The 14,213-nt window shown below is 28.7% G+C and overlaps 2 protein-coding genes and 1 long non-coding RNA gene across 3 annotated transcripts; 2 read left to right on the forward strand and 1 right to left on the reverse strand.

The window, feature by feature from the left end:
* Window positions 1–2,909: 2,909 nt before the first annotated feature.
* LOC111903345 (uncharacterized) lies at window positions 2,910–4,326 on the forward strand. Its single transcript, XR_002854126.2, has 3 exons — window positions 2,910–3,344; window positions 3,416–3,727; window positions 3,872–4,326. It is a non-coding gene; the product is annotated as an uncharacterized LOC111903345 (long non-coding RNA).
* Window positions 4,327–5,493: 1,167 nt separating this feature from the next.
* LOC111903366 (protein FAR1-RELATED SEQUENCE 5-like) lies at window positions 5,494–7,891 on the reverse strand. The gene is made up of 4 exons (XM_023899142.1): window positions 6,610–7,891; window positions 6,332–6,445; window positions 5,604–6,289; window positions 5,494–5,526 (listed from the first exon to the last, which is right to left on the reverse strand). Exons 1-4 carry the CDS (start codon window positions 7,889–7,891, stop codon window positions 5,494–5,496), a joined length of 2,115 nt encoding a protein of 704 aa, XP_023754910.1.
* Window positions 7,892–9,085: 1,194 nt separating this feature from the next.
* LOC111903367 (uncharacterized) lies at window positions 9,086–9,778 on the forward strand. Its single transcript, XM_023899143.1, has one exon. It carries the CDS (start codon window positions 9,086–9,088, stop codon window positions 9,776–9,778), a length of 693 nt encoding a protein of 230 aa, XP_023754911.1.
* Window positions 9,779–14,213: the final 4,435 nt, after the last annotated feature.

The following is a 14,213-nucleotide window of genomic DNA, read 5'->3' on the forward strand; positions in this document are numbered from 1 at the left end:
TTATAAAATAACCGAAAATAAATAAACTACACAAAAAATGAAAAATAAAGTAAAAAACCATGTGGTGTAATTTTTTTCAAACCTCAGGGACTAAATTTGAACATTTTAGGACTAATTTTGGAAAAAAGTTAACCAACTTAACCATGAAACTCGTTAAGTGGGCTAGAGTGATAATTCTGCGAGAAAGTTGTGGCCATAACAATAATAATAAAAAATATCAGGGTTTTTTTTTTTTTTACAATTACACGTTAAAAATTTAGGACTTTTATAATATTAACCCTATATATATATATATATATATATATATATATATATATATATATATATATATTATATATATATATATATATATATATAGATTCAAATGTTTTTACTATCTATTGTGTGTCTGTATGATTGATTCTGGACAAATCATTTTAGTTATTTTAAGAAAGTAATTAATGCATATTAAATATTGAAGATATAATTAATACCTATTATATCTTCAACATATAATATGCATTAATTACTTTCTTAAAATAACTAAAATGATTGGTCCAGAATCAGTTATACATGCATACAATAGATAGTGAAAACAAAATAACCTAACCCTATATATATATATATATATATATTATATATATATATATATATATATATATACATACATATATATATATATATATATGTATGTATATATATATATATATATATATATATATATATATATATATATATATATATATATATATATATATATATATATATATATATATATATATATATATATATATATATATATGGGTTAATATTATAAAAGCCCTAAATTTTTAACGCGTAATTGGAAAAAGGCTTAATATTTTTTTTATTATTGTTGTGGCCACAACTTTGTCGTAAAATTATCACTCTTGCCCACTTAACGAGTTTCATGGTCAAGTTGGTTAACTTTTTTGCAAGATCAGTCCTAAAAAGTTCAAATTTAGTCCCTGGGGTTTAAAAAAAATTACACCACATGGTTTTTTAACTTTATTTTTCATTTTTTCTATACTTTATTTATTTTCAGTTTTTTTATAAATATATGTACATTTTTTATTTACTTTATATATATATATATATATATATATATATATATATATATATATATTTTACTTATTTTCTTTTTTTAACTTTCTTTTTTAACAATTTTTTAAAACCTTTATACCTTTTGTTTTCTATTTTTTATGTATATATAGAGAATATTAGATTTTTTTAAAGGTTTTTTCATATTTCTTTTCGTATTATATTTTTTTTCATCTTTTTATTTTTTTTAACTTTTTTTCTTATTTGTTTCCAATTATTTGTTTTTTTCTTGTTTTTTTTTGTATTTTTATCTTTTTATTTACATTTTTCAAAAAATATAAAATGTATTAACATATTAGAGTATATTACAATTTTGATAATTTATAGTTTTTGTAATTGTTTTTATTTTTATTCAAATAAATAAAATTGTTATGTTTATATTTGTAATTTCGTTCCAACTTATTTTTTTTTCTTTTTTTTCTTTACTACTATTATATTTATGTTACGGAAAAAAATGAAAATTAAAAAAAATAGTTCGGTTACTAAGAATCAGTGTTTCAATGTGTTATATAACTTGCAAATTAAATCATATTTCTATATGTGATATCAATAGATTAAATTCAAGATAATATTTTTCAATTTGATAATAGACTAAAAAAAACAAAAAAATAATAATAATAGTCGATCTTTATAAAAAAACTTGTTATAGTCATTTATATTGAATTCAAGTTCGTTTACTTGAATCAAAGTAAATAAAAACATTAGTAAAACCATAAATAACTAAAATAGGAAAAAAAATAGAAAACAAAAATTGTAATATGAAAAAACCTTAGAAAAAATATTAGAAAAACCATAAATAACAAAAAATACAAAAAAAATAAAAAAATAAAAAGGTGAAAAAAATAAAATATAATACGAAAAAAATATGAAAAAACCTAATAAAAAACCTCTAATATACTCTATATATACTCTAAAAAATAGAAAACAAAAGGTTAAAAAAAAAATTGTTGAAAAATAAAGTAAAAAAATGAAAATAAATAAAGTATATATAAAAATAAAATAAAAAATGTACATATATTTATAAAATAACCGAAAATAAATAAACTACACAAAAAATGAAAAATAAAGTTAAAAAAACATGTGGTGTAATTTTTTTCAAACCTCAGGGACTAAATTTGAACATTTTAGGACTAATTTTGGAAAAAGTTAACCAACTTAACCATGAAACTCGTTAAGTGGGCTAGAGTGATAATTCTGCGAGAAAGTTGTGGTCATAACAATAATAATAAAAAATATCAGGGTTTTTTTTTTCCAATTACACGTTAAAAATTTAGGACTTTTATAATATTAACCCTATATATATATATATTATATATATATATATATATATATATATATTATATATATATATATATTCAAATGTTTTTACTATCTATTTTGTGTCTGTATGATTGATTCTGGACAAATCATTTTAGTTATTTTAAGAAAGTAATTAATGCATATTAAATATTGAAGATATAATTAATACCTATTATATCTTCAACATATAATATGCATTAATTACTTTCTTAAAATAACTAAAATGATTGGTCCAGAATCAGTTATACATGAATACAATAGATAGTGAAAACAAAATAACCTAACCATATATATATATATATATATATATATATATATATATATATATATATATATATATATATATATATATATATATATATATATATATATATATATATATATATATATATGGGAAAAGTGAGTATACCTTACTGCAGGACATAAGCTTACGTACCCGATATATAATACTGTGTCGTTTCCTTTATCTTTTTATTTTATAGACATCGGGTTTCTGATTAACCCCACAAACATGGTTTTCGTTTTATTTCTTAGTTTCAAAGAGGAACATATTTGTGATCTTCACCGGTCCACAATGGTGGTTCCTGGGAATGGGTTCACCAAAAACCCCAAAACAAACCTCGCATCGTCGTCTGTTTCGCAAGCCTTCACCATCGAAATCCGGATATTTTCAGCCACATTTAAAAATCGATTCTTGATCAGTATCGTAAGCAATGATGCAAAAGACTCAACACTGGGTCTAAAATTAGTTCTTTGACAAAGTATTGAATAAAGAAAGAGCTGCCTGTGGCTTCTAGTTACGGTTCGAAGAATCTTTCAATCGGGCCCCTCACTATTTCAAGAAAATGTGTACTCTTTAACATCTATCGATCTTGCTGCTTGCTTGTCCAACAAATTCATCAATTCTACTCTTTATCCAACCAGAATTTGTTCCACCTGCGCATCAGGTGAGATTAAATTAGATTGATTCCATTTTTTTTTTTTACTTATTTCATTAGATTGAGTGTCTGATCACCAGGTGTTTGATGAAATGCACCAGTGAACTTTTGTCTCAAAATTGCTTAAATAGCGTAGGTTGTTATCGAGAAAGGGTGTTATCACTCAAAAAGTGAATTTACGCTTTGTTCCCTTGGTCCACGTGTAACTTGTTCAGATTCTCCATCTGTATGACTTTTCACAATGGCTTTTTTTATCTTGCACAAGTATTACATGTCACTCCTTCATCATTTTGAACAAGTTTACTACTTTGAAGCAAAAGCATGGACTCCTATTCAATGTCCAAAATGAACAAAGTCATGCTCCCTGAAAATCAAGTCACATTAGGGAAGAGGTAGGAAGAAATCTGAAACTGCCCCAGTAACACATTGTTCCTCCTCTTTTTTGATGTAAATTTTTTTTTGTAATTTTTGTCTAGTAATGTTAACTTATGTCCTATTGGATTCTTGATATTTTTTTTTAATTTTTTTTGCTTTAGGTTTACCAGGCAGGAACTACAAAACCGAAATGGAGCATTATAGAAATAATTTCAGAAGATAGCCACTCATTAACAATGCAGTAATGCCATTTCAGCAAACATTATTTCACAAATATGATGTTGGATGACAACCCAAAAATGATGGTGAAAATTCTCATCAAACTCCTGAAAACAAACTGAATAAAGGGTATTCTGACAATTAAAAGAGCGGTAGTGAAGCTGAAGAGGGTACTAAAGATAAGAATTTAAATCTTATAATGGAAGCAGTTGAAATGGGAGCTGAAAATTATGACATTGAAAGGAAGCCAAACTATAGTTCTAGATTTTATCAAGTTTAGCTTTCCTCAACAATGTTGCTTTTAGAGATTTTAGTTTACCTTTTATGTTTTTATTTCTAAGGTTTTGTTGGTAATATGTTTGGTAAAAGTAGTGTGTTTGTAATACTACTTTCTTGATTTTTTTTATGGATATTGATATGTTTTTTAATAAAATTTGAGATTTTAGTTCACTTTTAAAGTTTTCAGATTTTTAATTATTTTCCAGATTTCCTATTTGGTTGTATTTATTCACTGTGTTTTGTACATGCCTCACTATTCACTAAACAGTTTTGTCTATGCAATATGTATCATCACGTTGGTGTGCACAAATAATAGTTCACTTGCTTAGGAGTAATAGGGGCAAAATTGACTTTCTTTATTTTTTTTGTTTATGGATACAATTTTATTTTTAACTCATAACAGCATCTTACTTTTATGTTTACTTTTATTGTTAACCCATAATGACATCCTACTTTTACTTTTAACCCATAATGGTTGTATATTTTCACTTTTAACCCATAATGGCTGTATATTTTCATTTTTAATCCATAATGGCTGAATATTTTCATGTTTAACCTATATTAGCATCCTAATATCACTTTTAACCCATTGTTGTTGTATATTCACTTTTAACACATTATGGTTGTATATTTTCACTTTTAACCCATAATGGCTGAATATTTTTATTTTTAACCCATATTAGCATCCTAATATCACTTTTAACCCATTGTGGTTGTATATTTTCACTTTTAACCCATTATGGTTGTATATTTTCACTTTTACCCCATAATGGCTGAATATTTTCATTTTTAACCCATATTAGCATCCTAATATCACTTTTAATCCGTTATGGTTGTATATTTTCACTTTTAACCCATAATGGCTGAATATTTTCATTTTTAACCCATATTAACATCCTAATATCACCTTTAACCCATATGGTTGTATATTTTCATTTTTAACCCATAATGGCTGAATATTTTCATTTTTAACCCATATTAGCATCCTAATATCACTTTTAACCCATTGTGGTTGTATATTTTCACTTTTAGCCCGCAATAGCATCATACTTTCGCTGTTTACTAATGTTAGCATCACACATTGATTTTTATCCCATAATAACAACCAACAATCAATTTTAAACAGACAAATCAGAAATAATCAACAATTTTCATTCAAAAACATAAAAAAATGTTAAGAAACATAAAAAATATCAAGATTATTCATACATCGTAAAGTAAAAAAGAATGTAAAAAATTTGAAGAAGCATATGGCTCTTTCTTTTGCTCACAAAAACAACACATCTTATTTTTCTTTCTCGTGCATCGATTCATCTGCCTGATACATGAAAAAAAAATCATTATTATAATTATCATACTTCTAAAATCATGAAAAGTAATTATTATTATAACTACCTTTCTTTTTGAACAACTACTAGCGTAATGACCCAATCCTTGACAGTAAGAGCACGTTCGCTTTTTGGGGGCTTCTAAATGAGACTTGATTCTACTAGCAACTTTAGGACGCCCTTTTGTAGTAGTTGGACCAAGAGGATCACGGACAGATAACTGTGGCATCATATCTACTTGCGAAATTCCCATACAAGAACCTTGAGATGTATTCTCAAAAGATATAGATTTCTTTCGTACTGCTTGATCCTCTAAAAGACTTATCAATAGCGTATTAAGTTTCTGTATCTCCAAAGGAGAGTCTCTTGCTTGTTCAATTAGTTTATTAAAATTTGAACGGACGCACCATAATGTGAAGGTACTAAATCCATTTTCAGTATTCATATCACTGAGTCCGATACTAACACTACCTACCTTGTACCTAGCATTAAGGGTCCATCGGGGTAAAATATAATGACCGGGGAGTGTTTGAACATGCCTCTTCTTCATCACATACAGGCTATGCTTGCATAAAATGCCATGTGTCTCATACTTAGCACACGAACATGTGACGCTGACTTGATTCAAAGAACGAAAAGTAACAATGCGCCAATATGTTTTATCAACATCTAGTCGCCCAACTTGATATTTGCTTTCTTCTATACTTTTGCTTAGTGTCTCATGAGTTAAATTATTATTAGCTTCTATCCACTCTTTTTTAAAAATATCAAAAATCTTTCGAGTATAACACTCACCTGCTTTTGCTTCGATTGGATGTACTGAGGACAGAACCGGCCTCGAATTCATAGTCTTGAAATCTTCATCTTCTTCGGCGGCCCTTCGTGACGCAACTGCTTTGTCATATTGTACTACAAATTCATTTAACATAGTGCTTGAGTTAACAAATCCATCAAAAAATGAATTAATACTCTCACTTCGTCCAGTTGTCGTCATACCAGCCAAAAAAAATCCTTAAAGTAAGCATTAACCCAATGCATTCGTTGATTATACATGCCACTTATCCAACAATTACTTTCTGGTTTGTACTTACAACGTATAACTTCCCACGTGGCTTCAAATTCTTCAATGGTGTCACTGTTTACCCATTCTCTATATGAGTGTTGAAAATCACTATAACGGGAAACATAAGGTCGGAGGTGTTCCGGTTCATGCTTCTTGATATGCCATTCACAAAAACGATGACGAGTGTTTGGAAAAACTCTTTTTATTGAATTTCCCATAGCTTTGTCTTGATCAGTAATAATTGCTTTCGGATATTTGTTAAACATACATTTGAGGAAATGCTCAAATAACCATTCAAATGTTTCTTCCTTTTCGTTTTCTAGCAATGCTCCACCAAAAAGTATAGACTGTCCATGATGATTCACCCCAGTAAAGGGAGCAAAAGGCATCTTGAATTTGTTTGTCATATAAGTGACATCAAACACAACAACATCTCCAAACTTTGTATAGGCGTCTCTTGATCTTCCATCAGCCCAGAAAATATTTTTAGGACACCCATCATCGCACAAATCCACGACAAAATACTGGTCATTATCAACTAATGTTTTATCTTGAAAATGTTTTATAAGTCCATAAAACTCTTTTCCTTTATGTTGTTTTCGTTGCTCGGATAAGACATCAGCACATTGCTTTGAAGTAACATCAACTTCATTTGATGTTTTCATTGCATTAATAGCCTTTTTAACCATACTAGGTTTCAACCCTGATTGTCCAAGTTCAACCATAAGAGATTTACATTCCATGGAACGGTGGAACTTATTATGAGATCGATGCTTCATCACCTTCGTTGGTGTCATGCTCAATTCGTGATTATGTGTGTCATTAAACAAGTCCACTAACCATTTCCCATCCTTTTGTATTGTAATTCGAAGCCTTGCTTGGCATCCGGTTCTAACATCTCTACGACGTTTTGTCTCATTTTCACTTGAATCATTTTTTTTACTCCGTTTGAACCCTTCTTTGTTGCATACATAGATCTTCCGAAAAGGCTCATTTGTTTTCAAGCTTTTAAATATGTCATTTTTACGTACACCAAATCCATGTAAAAACGAATAATCATTATAAAAGTTATATGCATCATCTGCGGTATCAAAAACCTTTCCCAATATACTTTCATCACTAACTTCATCTTCGTCACACTCAATGTTCACATCAACATCGTTAATTTTTTCAGATTCACATGTTGCTTCTACAAAATCATTTGTGTCAATATCTTCAGTTACATGTAGTTCAATAGCTTGATCATTTGCTTCGGTTTCAACCATTATGACCTGCACAAGACCACAATCCATGTTTCTAAATAATAGATTAACAGCATTTTGTTTACTATTAGTTAAGATTAAATCATTATAATTAATAATCATAATGAGAGCGAAGAATATACAAAAATCAAGTACATTGGATATTTACCTTTCTAAAAACTCAGAACAACCAACAATATGGAGCTCTAAAAAATAGCAATTTCCAGCTCTAAAAAACAGCAATGTCGCTAATCAAAATCTCTAAACAAATAAGACTAAGCAACAAATTTCAAAGTCCTGAAACAACAATATCCAAGATTAAAATTCTGAAAACATGAAAAACGAAATCCCAACTTCAAAATTCTGAAATCAGCATACAACAACACATTGGCAATTGTTTTTTTTTTTTTCAAAAAGCAAGTCCTTATTTACAAGGAATCCGATTTCAAGCTTTACCTTAAACAGAGTATTTGTAGTTTTGAAGGAGGTTGATTTCGTGAAGCAGTTTCTTCAATTCGATTTCTCGAACCTTTTTTGTTTCGTGATTTATTAGGAACCCGATTTCAAGCAGCAAAGCCGATATCTATTTTTCCAAAACGATGATGACAAAATCCAATCCAATTCAGTCGTATGGAATCCGATTTCAAGGAGGTAATCGTTTTTCCAAACGATGATGATCACAACAGCAATTGAAAAAAAAGGAAGATACGATATCTATTTCCATAAAAATAAGGAAACAAATTGGAACGTATTATTTTTTTTTCCAGAAAATAACATTTTTCTTTTTCATCAAATAAAATCATTAATCAAAACTACGTAGTTTTGACAATTAGGTACGTAAGCTTATGTCCTGCTGTAAGGTATACTTACTTTTCCCTATATGGGAAAAGTGAGTATACCTTACTGCATATATATATATATATATATATATATATATATATATATATATATATATATATATATATATATATATATATATATATATATATATATATATATATATATATATATATATATATATATATTATTTACCATATATCTGTCAATCAAAATATTTATTGTCCATATATAAAAACGTAATACAATTCCAGATTCAGTAAATCGACCAAAATATTTAGAAAATATTTGAGATGCAATTAATTTTCATAATGACAAAATTGGAAAATATCAATTACACATGATACCTATATTTAGATGATGGCTGCATGTGTCGTTTTTATTCCCCGAACCTCAAATAGATTATTCATGGCTCTCTATTACTTTTTCCTTTATACCCTCTTCTCCTTGTCATTGTCTTTTTGTGGAACATCCGCCGTGAACTACCAAGCAATTAACGATGCTTCAGATACTCCCGGCGGCATCCGTTTCACTAATGAAATCGGAATTCCATACACAAAGCAAATAATGAGAAGCATCAACAACTACGTATGGACCACCATCTTCGAACAAAGCGATCCTGCTGACCGAAAGCATGTGTCCACTATGACCGTTTACATCCAAGAGTACAAAGGAGCCGAAGCTATCGCTTGGGGTGATAATATTAATGTTAGTTCTGTTTATCTACAAGGGTATCAAGGGGACGTGAAATGGGAATACACGTCCCTTTTGCACCATGAAATTACCCACGTTTTTCAATGGGATGGTGAGGGTCAAGCTCCAGTAGGCTTGGTAGAAGGGGTGGCGGACTATACGAAATTAAAAGCGAATTATGCCCAAGTTGGTTTTGCAGAACCGGGATCTGGGGATACATGGGACCAGGGATATGATTTCACGGCCCGTTTTCTCGAATATTGTGATGGGATTGTCCCAGGGTTCGTCGCAAAGCTTAACAAGATGATGAGGTTTTCTTTTGACGTCAAGTATTTTGAAGACTTGACAGGAAAGCCCGTGGATCAGCTATGGCAGGAATACAAGGCTCACTATGGGAATGTAGTATGAAATAATTGAATTTGTTAATTGGAAAATATAATAAAACTGGCTTCTGCGTTCTTTACGAATGGTAATTATAACAGCCCGCAAGATCTCAAAATAATGTTATGATATCTTTTTATTAAACAAGAAACCAACAAAACAAATTTGTTTGTTCCTTGAAAGTTCTAATTTTATATGAACACTAGAAGAAACAACAAAAACCTTCACTCGTAACATAATGTCTAGAAATATACATAAAGTATAGATCGTTGAATGATGAATAATAGTTCTTTTTAGGTCTTTTTAGAAATTAACCATTGTCAAAAGTTAGATATAATTGTTTTAATTAATTAATTTATTTATTTATTTTTGCCGTTGATTGATTAAGATTTATAAAAATAGAGGTCAACCCATCCGGTCCTATTGAATTAATTTTTGGCAAAGAACATACATATAGGTAGGGGTGTGCGCGGTGCGGTTTGATGCGGTTTATACCCAAATCCACAAACCGCACCACATATGCGGTTCGAATTTATCGGAAACCACAAACCACACCCCAAAAGCTGTAAACCGCATAGTGCGGTGCGGTTTAATGTGGGCGGTTTTGTGCGGTTTTGCGGTTTTTGCAGTTTGACAAACTCTGCTACAGTCTAATATATTTACAAATCAAATTCGAGACAACGATATATAACTTGTGCATAACACATGTAACATATTATTAATCTTAAATTCATAATTACAAAATAACATTCTCTTATTTCATTATGATTTACATATGGAAAATTAAGTTTCATCCAACATTTTGTATAAAGTTTATATCCATGTTTATTGTTCTGATGATACAATATCCATTTGTAGAACTTATATCACTAATAATGTCACTTTTAACAAGATCTATAATTACAGGTGGTTTTCAAAAACAATATTATTAAGAATTAATTAATACCATAATAACAGTAATTAAAATACATAGATATATAAGGATAAACTATAATAACCATTGGTTATTTAGTTATGTATTTCCTAATATATATATATATATATATATATATATATATATATATATATATATATATATATATATATATATATATATATATATATATAGGAGTAGGATCAATTGAGAACACCAAAAAAGTTGAGAATACGAGAATAGATTTGAGCCATTAAAATTCTAAAATCAAAGGTTCATATTAATGTGTCATTTATGTAAATTACAAGAAATGCGGAACCAAATTGTAATTATTATATTTACAATTAAGGGTCTCAAGGGTAGTAATGGAATTTCCATTTTGATTGTTCCATAAAATCAGCTTAACTGATTCGGTCATGGCATGATTCTTTCTCCGTTTCTCTAATTAAATTAGGGTTTTAACCAATTGAAGATGGAAATACGCTTCCATCCCTACCATATAGCATATCGGTTGTTAGACCTCCTGTGTCGAAGGAAGATAAATGAAATTGATGAGGAAGGATAGTTGTGTCTCGCCTCCAGCAAGAAGGTAAGACCGCTTCAATCGACACTTTCAATCGTTGCTACCTGGTCTTCAATCATCATTGCAAATCGTTGCGTACTGATCTTCTGTCACCACCTCCAATTGTCGCCTTCTGATCTTCAATCGATACCGGAGCCACCATCAACCTACAGGTTTACTAGTTATTTTAATTTTTTGAGTCGCCTTCTGATCTTCATTCGATACCGAAGCCTCCTATTCCACCGCCTCTCTCCCTGTTTTCTTATTCTTTACGCCTCCATCATGGATTGGGTTATAATATTTAGTGACATTTTGATGCTCTTGTTAGATTCTCAATTTGAGTAGTTCGATTAATGTAGAAACGAGTTCCCCTTTTCATATTATGGTGCTCCCTTATGTCTATGAATATAATTTCCAGACAGCTGACTTGCTGCTTGTCGGGCCCTATGTAATTTTTTATATTGCACTATCTACAATAACCTAATCAGTTTTTTAACTTAGAACCAGGTTCTGGCCATGCTTTGAAATAATATCAGGTGATATAGAAATGATTGGTGTGCATAGTAAGTGTTTGATGAAATGCCTAACTATGATTTTCTTTGAATTTGCATGATTTTGAAGTATTCCATTTTATGAGTAATCATTTTCTTGTTTTAAGTGCTTATGGTTTTGTTTAATTGTTCTAAGCATTGCTTCTGCAGGTGAGTTATTTTTTGTTTTCCCTTCACTTCTTCTCAGTTGTTTCCCGATTGGAATAAAGATTTAGGGGGATCAAACAATTTTAGAACAAAAAGTAATTTATACTATGATATTAATTTATGATTAGAAGTGTATTCATTTTTTGTTAATGATATATATATATATATATATATATATATATATATATATATATATATATATATATATATATATATATATATATATGAATATAATTACTAGTATAGGAATTCATATGTATTTTATTTTTTGTTCATGTCTCATATTAATTTATGATTAGAATTGTATCATATGTGATATATTCATATGATATATTCATATATGAATATAATTTCAATTATAGGATTAATTCATATGTATTTTTTATTTTTTTCATGTCTCTTCATTTATAATTTGACGTCATATATGTTTTTCTAAATCCTTTTAATTTAATTGATTGTTAATTGTATTTATTTCTGTATTTGACAGTATGTAGAGGAAATCGAGATGCATCTACAAACGGGATGTTGGAGTGCTAATATACAACCAAACAATACAAAATGGAAAAGATATCGCCTTATTCATTTATGATTATATAGTAATAGTTAATTATTTTTATTCCAACTTTTGTTTATGTTGTGTTCATATGTGATTATAGAAAAATAGATATGTATTATATTGTAATTTTTTGTGTTACTATTATTTATGAATAGATGTATAATCTAGTTATATATCCAATATGTTTATATTTATTTATGATTATAGTTGTATTGTAATTTTTCTCTATAAATTGCGTTACATTCGTTTATTATTACAACTTAATTCATCTATTCATTTATGATTACAGCGGATTCATATATGATTACAAATATGTTTTATTTTTGTAACATTATACATATTCTGTTGAAATGATAAATTCATCATTGTTTTTTGATATACTGGTAAAAAAATGTTTTTTAATCATGGTAAAAAAGTTTTTTTTTTTTAATAATCTATTTGATTAAAAATAGATTAAATTCATTTATAATATTTAGGTAAAAAAATCAATTAATTAGACAACATCCCATGATTGTAGGAAATCATTAAAATATCCATATTTAATTACATTGTAAAATTCCTTTTACGCTCTTATGGAATGATTGGTCTACAACTGTTCTCGCGTTCTCAACCTTTTAGGTATTCTCATTTGATCTTCTCCCTATATATATATATATATATATATATATATATATATATATATATATATATATATATATATATATATATATATATATATATATATATATATATATATATATATATAGACACACACACACATGCGGTGCGGTTCCGACCGCAATCTTATAATTATAAACTGCAAACCGCACCACTATAGTTCTAAACCGCATTATGCGGTGCGGTTTGGTGCGGTGCGTGCGGTTTTTGTGGTTTGTGCGGTTTTATGCACACCCCTACATATAGGGATTTTAATTATAGAATTGGCTCATTAAGTTTATCGACTAACAAAGTACTCATCTTAGTTCCATTCATATGGATATCGAAGTTGCAAATTACGAAATACAAATCGAAAGAAATTTAATACCAGGTATTATATTTGCTTTATTAATATTAATACAAGTTTCATTACGATTAATAATAATTTTATATAGGTATAGGGATTTGCAAGTGATGTTAGATGCATCGGGTTCTATACCCATCTGATCTGGGTAGGAGTAGCAAATCAGGTATCATGTCATGTTTTTGTCTGATACAATATGACATATTTTTTTTTGTAATTAACACGAACACGACATGACACGATGTCGTGTTTTTTTTAACTAACATGAAAACGAACTCATTAAAAAACAACAAACCCGACACGACACGTCAAAGATGACATAATATAACAATTAAGTTATTTAATTAATACTTAATCATAAATAACACGACAAACACGAAAAACACAACTGACAAATGCAAAATCGTGTTAATTTTGAACACGAACACGAATTCGAATTTCAGTTTCGTCCCAATTTAGTTTCGTGTCGTGTATTTTTTTCGTATAATGTCATCAATTGCCACCCCTACACGTGGGGCATGAGGTTAGGAGTTTAATTCTCTTAAACTACTACTTGTAGTGCCACATTTGGGGAATTTTTCCCTAGAAATCTCTATGGGAGCTTGTTTTGCCTTGTAAAAGAGCTCGAACTCGGAGTACTCGCTGAAATATTGCGAGTATGCTTCTGATTAATTCGTTTGTTGTTTCCAAAAAAAGGTAGAAGGATTTATTTATTTAGTTTATGGTTGTAATT

This window comes from Lactuca sativa, chromosome 6, assembly GCF_002870075.4.
Source record: "Lactuca sativa cultivar Salinas chromosome 6, Lsat_Salinas_v11, whole genome shotgun sequence".
Lineage (NCBI taxonomy): Eukaryota > Viridiplantae > Streptophyta > Magnoliopsida > Asterales > Asteraceae > Lactuca > Lactuca sativa.